The 18,434-nt window shown below is 35.6% G+C and overlaps 1 protein-coding gene across 1 annotated transcript in view; it reads left to right on the top strand.

Annotated features, from left to right (window-relative positions):
- The window catches only part of SHCBP1L (SHC binding and spindle associated 1 like), a 35,573-nt gene that overhangs the window by 6,507 nt on the left and 10,632 nt on the right, over window positions 1–18,434 (top strand). The window contains exons 3-6 of the mRNA XM_017524502.2: window positions 7,243–7,457; window positions 8,224–8,310; window positions 8,381–8,599; window positions 10,326–10,431. Of these exons, the coding sequence (XP_017379991.1) occupies window positions 7,243–7,457; window positions 8,224–8,310; window positions 8,381–8,599; window positions 10,326–10,431 (627 nt within the window). The remainder of the gene's footprint in view (window positions 1–7,242; window positions 7,458–8,223; window positions 8,311–8,380; window positions 8,600–10,325; window positions 10,432–18,434) is intronic.

The raw sequence follows: 18,434 nt of genomic DNA, 5'->3' as shown, positions 1-18,434 counted from the left end.
GCCTCCCAAAGTGCTGGGATTACAGGCGTGAGCCACTGCGCCCGGCCCCCCTTACCTTATCTTAAGCTACAACCTGTTTCTCTTCTTTATTTCCTTATAAGGCCCCCCAAAATATATTAAATGTCTCAACTTTCTTACCTTCTGTCTATCCATTTGTGATTAAATATTTTCTAAGTTTTATAAAAAATGCACATAGTTTATAGAATCAAATAGAGTTATTTTTGTTATGAAAAGCTGCAGTGACCCAAACCTTATCCACCTTCTGCTGACATTTCTTATATTTTCCAGGTGCAGCCAATTTCAACAAGTTACATTAATTATAGTAGTATTAATTCCTTATGTCCAAGTAATATGCTTATATTTAAAACTTTTTGATTTCTCCATTTTAAGTTTTACATATAGGTTCCCACTGTGGAAAATGGGGATTTACCTCTTTCATATACACCATCACTATTATCATTTCCTGTTCTACCTCATAACTGTATTTTCCACATGCTTCCATCCTCCCAAAATACTTATATAGGAATTTTCATTTGACTGAATACTCACAGTTTACCTTATTATGAATATGTAGACATTTCATGGATGGATAACCATGTAGTATATTATGATTAATTTTCATTTTCTGGATATTAAAAAAAATCCCAGAGTTATTAATAACCTTGTTTTTCATTGTGTTTAGTTGTCTATGTATTTATCACTAGATTATCTCAAAAATCTCCCCCAGTTATGCAAATCTTCTTAATATGTTCAAATATATCAGTTTGTCTTCTTAAAGAGGTAGGTATCTCCTGCATCCTTATGATCTACAATCTGGATTGGTGATTTCTAGACCTGCTGGATGGCTGTTGCTATGGTTTGAATGTTTTTCCCTTTCAAAACTCATGTTGAAACTTAATCCCCAATGTAACAGTAGTAAGAGGTAGGTCCTTTAAGAGGTGATTGGAACATGAGGGATCTGCTCTTATGAATGGTATATTATTCCATTTTCACACTGCTGATAAAGATATACCTGAGACTGGGCAATTTACAAAAGAAAGATGTTTAATGGACTCACAGTTCCACATGGCTGGGGAAGCCTCACAATCATGGCAGAAGGTGAAAGGCATATCTCACATGGCAGCAGACAAGTGAAGAGAGAAAACTTGTATAGGGAAACTCCCCTTTATAAAGCCATCAGATCTCATGAGACTTATTCAGTATCACAAGAATAGCACTGGAAAGACCTGCCCCACGTTTCAATTATCTTCCACCAGATCCCTCCCAGAACATGTGGGAATTATGGGAGCCACAATTCAAGATGAAATTTGAGTGGGGACACAGCCAAACCATATCATATGGATTAATCCATTTATGGATTAATAGGTTAATGGATTAAAGGGTTATCATGTGAGTGGGTTTGTTGTCACAAGAGTAGAGTGAGTCTGTTATAAAAGCCAATTTGGCATGGAGTTCCTGCCTCAGGACTCAGCACAGACTCCCACCAGCAGAAAGGCCCTGAAAGAAGTAAATTTCTTTTTTTATGAATTACCAAATCTTAAGTCTTCAGTCACAGCAACAGAAAACAGACTAAGACAGCTGTTCTCCTAGGATCTCTCATCATCATCATCCTAAGAATTCTTTTCTTCATTCTGTGCAAATAATGAATTTCCCAAATTCCCTGCCTTCCTTTTTTGTTGGTTTATTCTCTCATTTTGGCCAAGGAACTTATTCTAACAGCTTTATAAGTATAGCCACAAAGAAGATAAAATTATTGGGATCTTATATGTCTTAAAATGCCTGTACAGTACATGAATATTTATTTGATAGATTGGCTATATGAATTCTAGATTTCATTTCATGCTCAGAATTTGGAAACTACTATTTCATTGTTTTCGAGCTTCCAGAATTGCTGGTTGAGAAGACAATATCATCAGTCCTTTGATAATACCTGTATATTTTTTTCCTCTTTGGAAATTTGTAGGATCTTCTTTTTGTTCCCAGAGTTCTCCACCAAAATGAAAGCAAAGGAATTTTTAAAAAGATAACCAGGGACAAAGAGAAATAGGGAAGGAGAAAATAGCAACAAAATTTAGAAGATGTAAATCAGAGAAATAAGTGGCAACTGATTCTGTAGCACTAAGAAGGTTGAATCTAAGGTGGCAGTAGGGAAAGCCCAAAACAAACAAATAAACAAAAACAACTCTGATTTACACTGTATAACCTTAAGTACTCAGGAATTGACTGTACTCAGAACTCTGAAAATGAGGTTGAAAGTGGGGCTAAGAAAGAAGAACTGCTTAAAAGGCTATTTAAGAAACAGGGACTTCCAGGAAGATGGGGTAGGCATACTTTCCCCCCGACTCCTCCCATTAAGTACAACTAAAATCCCTGGATTACATCTATAAAACAAGTATACAGCTCTGAGAAGTGGAGAGAAGGCAGATTGGCTAGGGAGCCAGATTGGCTAGGGACCTCATGACCCAAGGAACAATAAGTAAGTTTTCTGGGCTTTTCTTTTCTTTTTTTTTTTTTTTTGAGACAGAGTTTTGCTCTTGTCACCTAGGCTGGAGTGCAATCATGCGATCTTGGCTCACTACAACCTCTGCCTCCTGGGTTCAAGTGATTTTTCTGCTTCAATCTTTCAATTAGGTGGGATTACAGGTACCCACCACCTAGCCTAGCTAATTTTTGTATTTTTAGTAGAGATGGGGTTTCACCATGTTGGCCAGGCTGGTCTCGAACTCTTGACCTCAGGTGATCCACCCACTTCAGCCTCCCAAAGTGCTAAGATTACAGGTATAAGCCACTGTGCCCAGCCACCTGGCCTTTTCTTTGTACCATATATTCTAGATGGGGCACTAGAAGAGCTAACAACCTGGAAACATCAACATGTGTAGAAGAGTAACAACAAAACAATAGAATGAAGACAGGAAAATTATTTTACTTGAAGATAGAAAAATAGAAATTATCAAATCATAACACCATAAAGAAAATAGACTTAAAAAGACAGACCTTCAGGGACATGCTGAACTATATCAAAAGACCTCACATTCATGTCTTCAGAGTTCCAGAAAGAGAGAAGAAAGAGTGGGGGCTGAAAAATATTCAAAGAATTGCAAAAAATTTACCAAATTTGGCAAAGGATATAAGCCTACAAATTTAAGAAGCCAACTTGAGAAGCATGGTTAAGGGTGGGAGTACCCCCATTGGGAAGATGGGAATTACATGAAAATTTACTGATACTGAATGTTGGGATCCTCTATCTTCTACCTCCCAACTCTGCTTCCAGAACACAGGCAGCTAAGGCACATCTCTCCAGGAATGCGATTTGAAAGATTTTTGTATGATCATATGTAAAAAAAAAAAAAAAAGACCTAATGATACTGACTAACAACAGAAAGAGCCTGGGCAGATCAACCAGTGAAGAAGAGATGAGGAGGAGAGGAAAGGAAGGGAGAAGAGAGAGTGGGGTAGAGGTTGGTGCCAAGAACAGAAGAAAGCAAATTGTCAAATTGTGAAAGTTTCTCAGACCCAAAGGACATAAATTTCTAGACTGAAAGGGCCCACTTCGTGTCCAGCACATAGTGAAATTTGGGAATACTGGGGCCAAAGAGAAGGTTCAATAATATTCCAGAGAGAAAAAAAGATAGGTTTATATAAAGAATCAAGAGGCAGAATGGCATCATACATCAGACTTTTCTTTTTTCAGACATAGTCTTGCTGTGTTACCCAGGCTGGAGTGCAGTGGTGCAATCTTGGCTTACTGCAGCCTTTGTTTCCCAGCCTCCAGCAATTCTTGTGCCTCAGCATCCCGAGTAGCTGGGACCACAGGCATGTGCCACCACATCCGGCTAATTTTTGCATTTTTAGTAGAGATGGATTTCACTATGTTTGCCAGGCTGGTCTGGAACTCCTGGCCTCAAGAGATCTTCCCGCCTCAGCCTCCTAAAGTGCTGGGATTACAGGTATAAGCCACCATACCCAGCCCAGACTTTTCAGTAGTAATTCCTAGTTTTAAAAGCTATGAAAATATATTTTCAAAAATTTTGGGGAAAGTGATATTCTATTGTACAATTTTATACCTAGTAACACTATAAGTTAAGAGTAGAAAAAGACATTTTCAAGTATGTGAGGTCTTAAAAGTTATGTGCAATGTACCCTTTCTTAGGAAGTTAATGGATGTCATCTACAGTCAAAGGAGTAAATCAAGAAGTACGAAGACATCAGATTTAAAATGCAGAGAAACCACAACATACAAGAAAACCAAAGGGAATTCCTGAGATAATGGCAAAGTGATAATAGTTATGTACATAGCAGGCCTATGGAGCCAATTCAGATTAGAACTGGTCAGAAAGCTCTGAAAGAGTACTTTAAATAAAATGAAGCCAGTATTTTATTTCAAACACAATCTATTGGCTTTGAATATATTGAAAGGAGATTTTTACAACTTAAGGAATTTGTGGCTAAATTAATGAAAGCCACATAGAAAATGAGCAAATGAAAAGCAATACAATTACTGACTGCTGGGAAAACAACATTTTTTGCAGAAAAGAAAAATCAGCTTATATTATATGGCTCACCTGTGAATCACATTTTTCAAACCTATTAAGGTAAAAGCTGAATACTTAAGATATAACCATATTGGTGAATGAAAGGCCAGGAGAGGGTGGTTGTATATGACGAAAATGAGGAAAAATGAAAGAGACAACTAAATTCTTATCTTTCAGAGTTGGAAGTCAATATCCAATGCCAAAAACTGAAAAAAAAGTTTAAATAGCAATATAAGCATATTATTGAAAGATAAAGATATAAATGTCAAAAAATAATCAGCTAAAAGAGTTAAAAATGGTTGCCTCTGAGGAGCGAGAATTAGAGGGTAACAGAAGACTGTCAAGGAATTCCTTCCTTCCTTCCTTCCTTCCTTCCTTCCTTCCTTCCTTCCTTCCTTCCTTCCTCCCCTACCCTCCCCTCCCCTCTCCTTTCTTTCCTTTCTTTCTTGCTCTGTTGCCCAGGCTGCAGTGCAGTGGTGCAATCTTGGCTCACTGCAACCTCCACCGCCCAGGTTCAAGCAATTCTCCTGCCTCAGCCTCCCAAGTAGCTGTGATTACAGGCACACACCACCACATCTGGCCAATTTTTGTATTTTTTAGTAGAGATAGGGTTTCACCATGTTGGCCAGGCTGGTCTCGAACTTCTGACCTCAGGTGATCCACCCACCTCGGCCTCCCAAAGTGCTGGGATTACAGGTGTGAGCCACCATGCCCAGCGTGAATTCTATTTTTCATAACAAACCTGGTACAGCTATTTGATTCTAAACTGTATGCATGTATAATACTGTACCGAAAAAAATCAAAACTAGGCCAGGCCAGGTACAGTGGCTCACACCTGTAATCCCAGAACTTTAGGAGGCTGAGGCAGGAGAATCGCTTGAACTGGGAGGTGGAGATTGCAGTGAGCTGAGTTTGTGCCACTGCATTCCAGCCGTGGCAACAGAGTGAGACCCTGTCTCAAAAAAAAAAAAAAAAAAAATTGAGCATGGTGGCACATGTAGTCCTAGCTAATTGGGAGGCTGAGAGGAGAGGATTGCTTGAGCCCAGGAGTTCGAGGCTGCAGTGAACTATGGTTGTGCCACTGCACATTAGCCTAGGCAACAGAGTGAAACCCTGTTTCTTAAAAAAAGAGAGAGAACTAAAATATTAAAATACAAGGCTCAGTATCATATTTCATAATGATTCTTTGGAAATATATTTTTGTCCTGTCACAAATATGGATTGTTGATCATTTATTATCTTTGGACACCCAGTTTTAAATTGTTATTCCATTTTCCTAGCTTTCTTCAGTCGCATAACTGCTTTTAAGAACAGAATTTATTTTAAATTAATTATAAACTTTGTATTTCAAAGTTTAATGATTTGAAGATATTTCCTGTATTTAAATAATTATTGTTTTATTATTAATGGTGTTACAGTGGGTGATACTTAAAATATGGTTTTTTGACATAACTCTGCCAAAAAATGAAGAATTTCATTGGCTATGTACTTAAAATTTTCAGAATTGATTTTGGAAGTGTTTGCGTTAATACTAATTTTGTGCCAACATTTTTTTTTTTTTTTTTTTTTTTTTTTTGAGACGGAGTCTCGCTCTATCGCCAGGCTGGCGTGCAGTGGCATGATCTTGGCTCACTGCAACCCCTGCCCCCTGGGTTCAAGCGATTCTCCTGCCTCAGCCTCCTGAGTAGCTGGTATTACAGGTGCACATCACCACACCCAGCTAATTTTTGTGTTTTTAGTAAAGGTGGAGTTTCACCATGTTGGCCAGGATGGTCTCAATCTCCTGACCTCATGATCCACCTGCCTTGGCCCCCCAAAGTGCTGGGATTACAGGCGTGAGCCACTGTGCCCGGCATGGGCCAACATTTAAAAATTTGTGTTAATATGTAATATAATTTATTAAAAATTTAAAAAACTATCAACTTTGGTTCTCACACACTGATTTTCAGACAAGTACAGGGAAGTATCACCATACTATGGTGAAATAAGAAGAGTAAACACAATATAGCATGTTGTTCATGAAGCTCAATCAACTTGAGAAATTTACTCTTTATGTCCTTTCTGCTTTTTTGTTTTGTAATGTTTGAATAGTCATTCTTTTACCAATGATGCCAATGATGTAATACAGATAGCAGGGCTTTTTTTTTTTTTTTTAAACATGCTTTTATGGCAAAATTTGTCCAAGAATTTTTTTATAATATTAGCTGGGCACAGTGGCATGCGCCTGTAGTCCCAGGTCCTCAGGCAGCTGAGGTAAGAGGAGACTTGAGCCCAGGAATTTGAGGATGAGTGTGCAATGATTACACCTGTGAATAGCCACTGTACACTAGCCTGAGCAACACAGTAAGACCCTGGCTTAAATATATATATATAAACATATATACATACACTATTTTATGAAATCTCAAAGTCTGGCAACTCAATCTTAGAAATAAATAATGTAGGAGATACAGAATTCCTTCCATGAAACTGAAAAAAATGTGTTTAAAAAGTAACGTTTGAAAAACTATCGATAGTATATTTAATATTGATCTATAATTGTTGTAACCGAGCGAGTCATGGAAGAAGCGTCACACTCTGAGTTCAAATTGCAAGTCCTTTTATTAGCCAGTAACTGAGAGTCAGCTCATGCTCAAAATCTCTCTCTCATCAGTAAACTCCTGTGGTTTACTGATATTTATAACTGTATCTCTTATGATATTTATCTTAGGTAACTTGTGAACCATACCAAGACTCATCATCTCGTTTCAAAGTTACTGTTTCTGTCGCTGAGCCCCTTTCTTCTAACATTGCAAATATTCCAAGAGATTTGGTTGACGAGATTTTGGAGGAACTGGAACACAGTGTGCCTCTTTTGGAAGTGTATCCTGTTGAGGGACAAGATACTGATATACATGATATTGCTTTGGCCTTGGAAGTTGTCAGGTATTAGGACCTTTACTTTTGAAAGTTAAATTATCATACTCAAAAGTTGATGTGAAAGTTTTGTTCATATAATCACTTTATAAGTATTTACTGATTTAATTTTTACTCACTACTACTGGATTAAATTTGTCAATTTTAAATTAATATATTGTATTTGTAACTTTTAGTAAAAACATTTCCTTACAGAAACATATATGGATAATGAAAAGTTTGCAATTTTTTGATCTTGCATTTTACAAAAATCAAATTTGAAAGAATTCTTGAAATAAGTAACATTAACTTGTATTCATATTTAACCGTATTAAATACATTAGCGTTTCTCACATTTAAGAGCATTACAAATACTACATATCATCATTCACATTATGATTACTTCTTATAAGTTGATGTAATTTGAGGGAAGCTATCCACAAACAAAATACAGAATATGTTTTTCTAATGTTTTCCTCCCATACAAATTTGATAGTATTGTACATATTATTTATTTGTTGAGCAAGTAGTAGCCAAAATCTATGAAATTTAGAAACTGAATTTTACAGTCTCACTTCCAGAAACATTATCTCATTTATAGTAACCTAAAATAAAATGCAAATCAACTAATTTTGAAAGTTTTACCTTTTATTTTATTTCACTCAAAGGTCATTTTAAAATATTTTTCTTAAGAATAAAAATTGAGGTAGAGAATTCTGACATCAGAATATCTTTTTAGCTCTAAATCAGTAGTGTCTGTTTTTGATTACTTTCATCTTACTTTGGTTTATCGTAGGTTTTTTTATGACTTTCTTTGGAGAGACTGGGATGATGAAGAAAGTTGTGAGAATTATGCTGCACTTATTGAAGAAAGAATTAATTTGTAAGTATAGTTTAGAAACTTATACCACACATTAAAAAATAAACGTTATAATTACATTGATACTTTTCAGGTGGTGTGATATGCAGGATGGAACAATACCTGGTCCTATTGCACAACGTTTTAAAAAAACTTTGGAGAAATATAAAAACAAACGTGTCGAGCTCATTGAGTATCAAAGCAATATTAAAGAAGATCCATCTGCAGCAGAGGCTGTTGAATGCTGGAAAAAATACTATGAGATAGCCATGCTCTGTGGATTATTGAAAATGTGGGAAGATTTACGCCTCCGGTAATAATTTGCTCTATTTTAAATAGAAGCAGAAGTTTACATGGCTATTACTTTATCATAGCACTTAATTGTGGTATATGTTCTGATTAAAGTGAAGTATAAAATTAGATGTCTAATTTATGAAGTAAGCACAAGGTAAAACTATCAGTATTGGGAAATTATGTTTATATTAACTGAATTCACTGAAATCATTTTTTTTCACCAAAAGAATTCATTAATCCAGTTCTTTCCTTATCTTTCATTTTAACTCTTTTGATTTTGGCTAAAGCATAAGAAAGGAAGAGGTAGACCTCTTCTATATAGAATATGTGAAGTAAATAAGCTGACTGGATTATAGCTAAAAAGTAGCAAGACATAGACAGAGTCTGTCTACAGAACAGGTTTTAAAAGAAGCACAAAGACAGGCCATATAAGTATATATGTAGAGGCCATATAAGTATATATATAGTTATATAGTTATAGTTATAACTTTGTGCTTCTTTTAAAACCTGTTCTGTAGACAGACTCTGTCTATGTCTTGCTGCTTTTTATATATTTCTACTGAATATAGTAGATATATATATACAGTATATATATCCACTATATATATATAATATATCTACTATAAATATATATACCAGGTTATACTATATATATACTATATATATATATAGTATATATATAGTATATAGGTTATAGTATATGTATAGTATATAGGTTATAGTATATGTATAGTATAACCTGGTATATATATTTCTACTGTATATATATAGTATATATATGCTATATATATATACTAAATATATATAAATATATATATTATATATAGTGTGTGTGTGTGTGTATATATATATACACACACACACTAAAGCCACATCATCTTTGCATAAAGCAATAAAAGTGCTTCAGAGCATGCAAAAGATTATACCTAGGATCATTGGTAAAAGATTATACTAAAGAGATTACTGGTAAATCCATATCTACTGGAAAAAGAGTGTCCCTTTTGGCTGACAGTAATGATAAAAAGCTGACAATTATACTGACATTTTTATTCTGACTTTCTGTTGGAAACATTTAAATGATAGAGACAGGAAACAGGAAACACAAAAGCAGGAAGAAGAGAAAGAACTAATTAGAAGTGCTGAATAGCAAACAATATAAAAACAACTAGGAGAGAAGCTGGAATAGTTCTGCTGGGAGGCCAGTAGGCAACTATTTTATGGAGATCACATCCTTTGAAACAAAATAATATTGCTTATAACAGAATATCATTAAATTGGGTAAAAGCAAAAAGAAAAGAAAAATGAAACAAAATAATGTGTTAATTGAGCATAGTATCTAAAATTAGGCATATTCGAAAATATTCTTTTGCCTTACTATCACAGACATAACCCATCTTTGTGTGAGTCTACAACTCAATGGATTATGAAAGTACAATCAGAAAATTGTTCTACTGTATTGGAAGGTTAAAGTGGCTGAGGCAATGGTTATAGTAGGTTGCTTGCAGATTTCCAGGTACGGTTCATTAAAATGAAAATATTTTAGAGTTTTAAGGGTTTAAACACCAATTATCTGAAAGAGCTGAATCATTACGTTGCTCTCAAGTTGCTTATTGCTCTCAAGACACTTATAATTAATGAAAACTATTTCTCAAAGATGCTTAGTACCAAGTTTTTATTTACTGAATAAGGACAGGGTCAGTCTTTTTCATGTTAATTTAATTACGACTAAATCTTTTCAACTATAGAGTTCATGGACCTTTCTTTCCAAGAATTCTGAGGCGTAGGAAAGGAAAAAGAGAATTTGGAAAGACTATAACACATATTGTAGTGAAAGTGATGACTACTGAAATGGTAAGAAATAAACTGTATTCTTATTTGTTATTTATTAGCTGTGTGTAATCAGAAAAGAAGCTCCCTGAGGGTAGAGTCCTTGTCTAATCATTAATGCCTTATTTTCTCAACTACCTCAGGCTCAGCTATTGCCGTATAATAGATACTAAATAAATAAATGGTGACAACTATTTACTGAGTACTAACCCTGTTGCCAGGTACTATGGTAATTGGTATGATGAAGATACGACATAAATGTGAGAAAGGCTGCATTTAGGGGACATAAAATGTTGATCCAGATCCACAGTCTTCCTTCTTCACACACTTGAAAATTTCAGGCCTGGTGCAAATATGGTCACAAGTATATAGGCAGTTACAATTATGACACAGAATGATAAATGCTATCATAAGGGTATGACAGGGTACACATAGGATGGTTACATATGACAGAATTAGGAGTCTGGAAATGCTAGATAGAAGAAATAACTCAGCCGAATAGCTGAATCCTGAAGGATGAATATAAATATATCCAACTCAAGAACAAACACATTTTCTAAGCCAACAAGTAAATATTTTCTTCTCACTTGACCTCTCAGTAGCATTTCAAAACTCTCTCATTGAAATTATCTTTTTCCTTGTTTTATGTTAGTATACTTTCCTGGTTTTTATTCTCTCTAGTTACTTTTTTTTCTTATTCCTCTAACTGCTTGGTACTTGTCTTTTTTATGCACTATATTATCCCAAAGGGATTTAGCTAATCTTCTCCCATAACTTCATTTGTATATGCAGGTACTTATCCAAAATGTATATTCATAGTCCAAACTTTTGTTCTAAGCCCCAAACCTTTATGTCCAACTGCCTATTGCTTATGACCACTTAATCATCTTACCAGTACATCAACTAATTGTCTGCAATTAATTTCATGATCTTATCCATTGACTAGCTTTTATTCTGGAGTTATCTGTTTCAATAAATGGTACCATCATCTACTTGGTTGCTAATAATAGTTTTCTGGAAGTTATCTTGTTCATATCCCTCATCACTCTCATACACACTCATTTTTCTTCGTCACTCTCCTCACATCCTGGGATAAGCTGTGTTGTTTCCTCTGCCTGCTGAGCTACTATTCATTCTTCAGGTCTTGATTTAAACATTTCCATAGGAAAAGACCTCCTCAACCTTTCATAAAACATTAGACTGCTGTATACAATTATAGCACCCGGTGTTTTTCCTTATTGGCACTTTCCTTTATCATCACTACATTTAATACTTTTGTGGCTATCTAGTATATGAGCTTCTTGAGAGCAAAGAGTATTTACCACTCATCCTGTCACCTAGCATGATGCTTGGTACATGGTAGGTGTCCAACAATTTTTGGTGAATCAGTAAATTAGTATATGTGTGACAAGAGAGGATGGTACATATGAGGAACTGAAAGAAGGCCACCAAGGCTGGTAGTTAACATCTAAGAGAGTGATGAAAGATAAAGCTGGCTTATTAGACCATCTTGTTTGCTATTCTACTAATTTTTATTCTTTTTGATAAAATTTAATTTTCCTTTTAACTACTTATTAGAGTATACTATTTTTCCAATAATATAGAGCATATTATTGGATAAGCTCCAATATTGGAACATATTATTCAGTCATGTTAATTATTTTACCAACATCTTTATAAATACCTTTTAAAATATCTTTGTAAAAAGTAAGGTATAAATCTTGCTATTATCCTCAGCGTTATTTTATTTTTATTTTTACTTCTTTTTTTCACTTTTAAATAGGCCCTGGCTTTATTCACTTTCTTATATGACAGAAATTTCTCTGAAGTTTTTTGTTCAGTGCTGTGCAATTCTGTTTTCATTTATGTAGTTATACCTGAACTTCAGAGGCCAGAATAATGAGAGGGAGACAACTATGAGGAGACAGCATCATCAGCTTCCACTTTACTTAGACCTTTAATTTTAGATTTACTTTTGAGGTTCATGAAATATTATAGTTAGATTGTAGTATATCTGTGCATATAAGCTTTAACAATTTTCTTGTCTTTAAGGATTCTTGACTGAGAATTCTTGCTCTATACCCACCCTTTTTGCAGTTTATTTATGCCTGTCATCTTATGTTGGTGATCTTTACAAGCAGTGCAGTGGAAAGGCATGGACTTTGTAGTTAGAAACCCAATGTTCAAATACCCTATCTGAGACCACTTAATAAGTAATCTTCGGCAAAGTGCATAACCTCTCTAAGCCTCAATTTCCTTACTTGTAGAATGCTTTAAAAAGAGAGAGATAAAAATATACTGTGCTAGTTAAGAGCATGGGCTCTGAAGCCAAATTGCCTGGATTCTTGGTTTTGCCAATTACTAATTAGATGATTTTCAACTAATTATTTAAACCATATGTACTTTAGTTCCTCATGTGAGTAAAATTGGGATAATAATCCTATATTCCATATTTATAGAGTAGTTGTAAAGCTTACATCAGTTTATATTGGTAATATGCTTAGAATATTGCCCAGCGCATAGTAAGCGCTGAATAAATGTTTACCACTTATTTCAGTTTCTGCATGAAAGTTGAACATTAGTCATTCTCCCGGATCTAGGAAAAACAGTGGTATCCCCATTGTGTATCACAGGCCTCTATCCTCTTGTTGATCACAGGCTGTTCCTTCTTTCTATCTGGAGATGGTATAGTGTGATGCTGGAGAACATAGACTTTAAGTTCATAAAAACCTGGATTTGATTCACAGTTTGCTTTTTCATATTTCTACCATGTAATAATAAATTACATGGTGTCTCTTATTTCCTCCTCTGTAAAAGAAAGTAATGAAGTCTGTCCCACAGTATTAGGCTTAAGTGAAATAATTTATATAAATCTTTTGGCAAAATGCCTAGTATATAAATAAATATCAATTGATACTATTATTACTATTTTGCAGTTCCTATCCCAATAATATAATCATCGTTTTTTGTTAGTTTCCCTGTAGTGCTACAAAAGGTGATAATCATGTCTGAAAATATACCAAGTATAAAGAAGAATTTAATCAGTTTTCTTTCATCTATACTACTGATTCTGTTGCCACCTGTCTCCTCAGAGACAGTGTGCTCTCAATCAGTCCTTCTTTTTTTGTATCTTTTTTCCTTTATTAAAAAAACTTAGCCGGGCGCGGTGGCTCAAGCCTGTAATCCCAGCACTTTGGGAGGCCGAGGCGGGTGGATCACGAGGTCAAGAGATCGAGACCATCCTGGTCAACATGGTGAAACCCCGTCTCTACTAAAAATACAAAACATTAGCTGGGCATGGTGGTGCGTGCCTGTAATCCCAGCTACTCAGGAGGTTGAGGCAGGAGAAATGCCTGAACCCAGGAGGCGGAGGTTGCGGTGGGCTGAGGTTGCGGTGAGCCGAGATCGCGCCATTGCACTCCAGCCTGGGTAACAAGAGCGAAACTCCGTCTCAAAAAAAAAAAAAAAAACTTGAGGTGAAATTTACGTAGCAAAATTAGCTGTTTTAAAGTGACATTTAGTAGAGTCACAATGTTGTGTACCTCTGGTTCCCAACTATTTTCATTACCCAAAACGAGAACCTCATATCTCCATTTCCCTTTCCTCCCCAGCTGCTGCCAACCAGCAATCTGCTATCTCTGATGTTCCTTTGATCTTTGAAGTTTCTGTCCTTTGGATGGGTTTTTTTTTTTTTTTTTTTTTTTTTTTTTTTTTTTTTTTTTTTTTTGATGCATTTGAGGGTTTAACTGTAGTATAAGGTGGGTTTAGTCAACTGGCTTCATTTCTGGAAGATGTCAGAGGTCCAATTCTCAGCTCAGTACTACTGGGCTGCATGTACAGCCCTGGGGGTTGGTACCAGGCCCACGGCACAGGTTTGTTCTCTGGCCTCTCAAGGTTAATCACCTGCTGCACTGAAGGGGCTGAGGTGTTCACAGTCTGCTAGTACCGACACTCTGACGGTGAATGCTGACCAAAGCACTTTGTTGGGGCAGTGGCAGCAGGTCTGCACTCAGGCGTATGTGCTGACAGTGGCAGCAGTTCAGCAGGGTGTGCATGTGGCAGCAGGGGCAGAGTGCCAGCCAGGGTGACACAGTGGTGTTTGTATGTATCCACTAGTGCTAATGGTGGCAGGACAACAGGGTGTGCATGCATGTGTGCTGGTAGGGGAAGGGTGGTAAGGTCTGCCTGCCTGTGTGTACTTCCACAGCAATGGGGGATGATGTGGTAAGGGGAGGCTGTGGGGATCCCTCTTGATTTAGTATGTTACACCAAGCAAGTCATGGCTCCAACTTTCAGATCTTTATCAAGTTTGGTAACAATAAGAAACATGGATCCATAGTTAGAAAATTCAATAAATATTAAAACAAACACTTAGTTCGATCTTCCTCAATGAATGACCATTCTAGTTTCATGCTTATAATTGAAATTAGCATGACCCACTGGCCTGCCAGAATTATCGTTCACCCTCAAGCAGTGATCTGTCCATGGTGCCTAGGCATTTTTACATTCTTGATAATGTCCCTTGATGCATTGAAGTTTTTAACTTTGAAGAAATTCAGCTGCTTTGGTTTGAATGTTTTTGCCCCCCTCCAAAACTCAAGTGTTGGAAACTTAATCTTCAACACAACAAAGTTGGTAGATGGGGCCTAATGGAAGGTAGTTCATGAGGATGGGGCCCTCATGAATTGATCAATGCTCCTCTAAAAGTGGATTATGGGAGTTGGTTCTCCCTCTGTTGCTCTTCTGCCATGTAAGGACACAGAGTTCCCCCCAGAGTTCTTGCCTTTTGCCATGTGAAGATCCGGGCAGCAGGCAAGGTGTCATTTTGGAAGAGAATGGCCTCAGCAGACACCAAACCTGCTAGTGCCTTGATCTTAGACTTCCTAGCCTGCAGAACTGTGAGCTAATAAATTTCTTTGATAAATTATACAGTCTGTGGCATTCTGTTATAGAACGGCACAGATAGACTAAGAGAGAAATTTATTTTTTCTTTTGTTACTCATGCTTTTGTATCATACCTTAGAATCTACTGGCAAGCCAAGTTCAAGATCATGAAGATTTACCCTTATGTTTTTTCCTAAGAATTTTATGGTTTTAGCTCTTATATTTAGGTTGCTAATTTTGAACCAATTTTAATATATGGTGTTAGGTTTGGGTTCAGCTTTATTCTTTTGCATGTAGATACTCATTTGTCCCAACACCATTTGTTGAAGAGACTATTATTTCCCCATTGACTAATCTTGTAAACTTTGTTGAAAATCAGTTAGTCAATAATTGGATTTATTTCTGGATTTTAAGTTCTATCCCACTGGTCTATATGCCTATATTTATACCAGTACCACACTATTTTATTAGTATAGTTTTGTAGTAAGTTTTGGAATCAGAAGAGTGAGTCCTCCACTTTGTTCCTTTTCAATATTATTTTGGCTGTTCAGGGTCCCTTGCAATTCATTATTAATTTGAAGATAAGTATGTTCATTTCTTTTTTTTTTTTTATCACGTTCATTTCTTAAAAGAAAAAAAGGCCATTGAAATTTTGATAGGGATTATATTGAATCTGTAGATCATTGTAAGTAGTATTGCTATTTTAGCAATATTAAAATTTTCTAATCCATGAACATGGGTTGGCTTTTCATCTATTTAGACTTTCTTTAATTTCTTTGAGGAATGGTTTGTAGTTTCAGCATACAAGCCATTCACTCCTTGGTTTACATTATTTCTAGGCATTTTATTATTTTGAGTGCTATTGTAAATGGAATTTTCTTAATTTTATTTTCAGATTGTTTATTACTGATATATAAAAACAAAACTGATTTTGTGTTCTAATTTTGCATCCTTCAACTTTACAGAATTTTAAAATTAGCTATTATATGTTTTTGGTGGATTTCTTGTGATTTTCTATATATTGAATATATAGGATCGCGTCATCTGCAAACAGTGAGTTTTACTTCCTCCTTTACAATTTGGGTACATTTTATTTCTTTTTGCCTGGTTGCTTTGGCTAAGACTTCTGGTTCAATGTTGAATAGCAGTGGCAAAAATGGACATCATTGTCTTTTCTGATACTAGGGGATGCTATTGGCAGAATTGTGTCCCTCCAAAATTCACATATTGAAGCCCTAACCTCAGTACCCTAAAATGTAAGCATATTTGGAGATCAAGTGTTTAAAGAGATGATTAAATTAAATTAAAATGAGGCCATTAGGGTTGGCCCTAATCCAACCTGACTAGTGTCATTAAAAGAAAGGAAATTTGGACACAGAAAAAGATAGCAGGGGTGCACATGCACAGAAGGATGACCATGTGAAGAGGCAGCAAAACCATAATCACCCGCAAGCTGAGAGAGGTCTCAGAAGAAACCAAATCTGTTGACTCCTTGATCTTGGCTTCCATCCTCTGGAACTTTAAAGAGGATGTACTCTTTACTGGCTGAGTGCAGTGGCTTACGCCTGTACAGTAATCCCAACACTTTGGGAGGCCAAAACGGACAAATCACTGGAGGTCAGGAGTTTGAGATCAGCCTGGCCAACATGGTGAAAACCCGTCTCTACTAAAAATACAGAAATTAGCCAGGTGTGGTGGCATGCACCTGTAATCCGAGCTAATCGGGAGGCTGAGGCATGAGAATCACTTGAATCTGGGAGGCAGAAGTTGCAGTGAGCAGAGATCACATCACTGCACTCCAGCCTGGGTGACAGAGTGAGATGCTGTCTCAAAAGAAGAAAATAAATTTCTGTGGTTTAAGGCACCAAAGGGGAAAGCTTTCAGCGTTTCACCACTGAGTATGTTGTTAGCTGTGGGTTTTTAAAATAAATTTGTTTTATTCTGTTGAGGAAATTTTCTTCTATTCCTAGTTTCCTGAGTGTTTTTATCATGAAAAGGTATTGGATTTTGTCAAATGCTTTTTCTGTATCAATTGAGATTATTGTGTAATTTAATGTTCCCCTTCATCCTATTAATGTGGTGTATTATGATTGATTTTTGAATATTAAATCACTCTTGTATTCCTGGAATAAATCTCACTTCATCATGGTGTATAATCTTTTAAAAATGTTGATCAGTTCAGTTTGCTGGGATTTATTGAGGATTTTTGTATTTACATTCAAAAGAAATACTGCTCTATAGTTTTTTCCTGGTATTTTTGTCTAGCTTTATTATCAGATAATGCTGGCCTGAAAATTAGGAAGTGTTCTCATAGATTTTGAAGGAATTTGGGAAAGATTCATTTTAATTCTTTTTTTAACTTTTATTTTAGGTTTGGGGGTACATGTGAAGGTTTGTTACATAGATAAACATGTGTTATGGGGGTTTGTTGTACATGTTATTTCATCACCCAGGTATTAAGACCCATACCCAATAGTATCTTTTCTGCTCCTATCTCTCCTCCCACCCTCCCCCATCAAGTAGACCCCAGTGTCTGTTGTTTTCCTCTTTGGATTCATAAGTTATTATTTAGCATTCATGGTGTTAATTCTTGAAGTGTTTGGTAGATTTATCAATGAAACTATCTAATCCTGGACTTTTCTTTGTTGGGAGGGTTTAGATTACTGATTTTTTAATCTCTTTACTATTATATGTCTGTTCAGATTTTATATTTCTTCTTGAGCCAGTTTTGGTAATTTGTGAGTTTCTAGGAATTTGTATACTTAATTTTTGTTTGTGTGAAATCAATGCATTTGTTGGTGTACAGTTGTTCATAGGTATACAAATAATGATAGTATAATCATAGAATATGATTATAAATCATTTTTATTTCTTTAAGGTCAGTAGTAGTGTAGCTTCATATCTGATTTTAGTTATTTGTGCCTTCCCTATTTTTTTCTTATTGTAGCTATACAAATAATGATAGTATAATCATAGAATATGATTATAAATCATTTTTATTTCTTTAAAGTCAGTGGTAGTGTAGCTTCATATCTGATTTTAGTTATTTGTGCCTTCTCTATTTTTCTCTTATTGTAGCTAAAGTTTTGTCAATTTTGTTGATCTTTTGAAAGAACCAATTTTTTTTTTTTTTCTTTTTTTTT

The sequence above is a fragment of the Cebus imitator genome, unplaced genomic scaffold (genome assembly GCF_001604975.1).
Source record: "Cebus imitator isolate Cc_AM_T3 unplaced genomic scaffold, Cebus_imitator-1.0 Scaffold33, whole genome shotgun sequence".
In the NCBI taxonomy this organism is placed as follows: domain Eukaryota; kingdom Metazoa; phylum Chordata; class Mammalia; order Primates; family Cebidae; genus Cebus; species Cebus imitator.
This window is presented reverse-complemented; position numbering and strand designations above follow the sequence as displayed.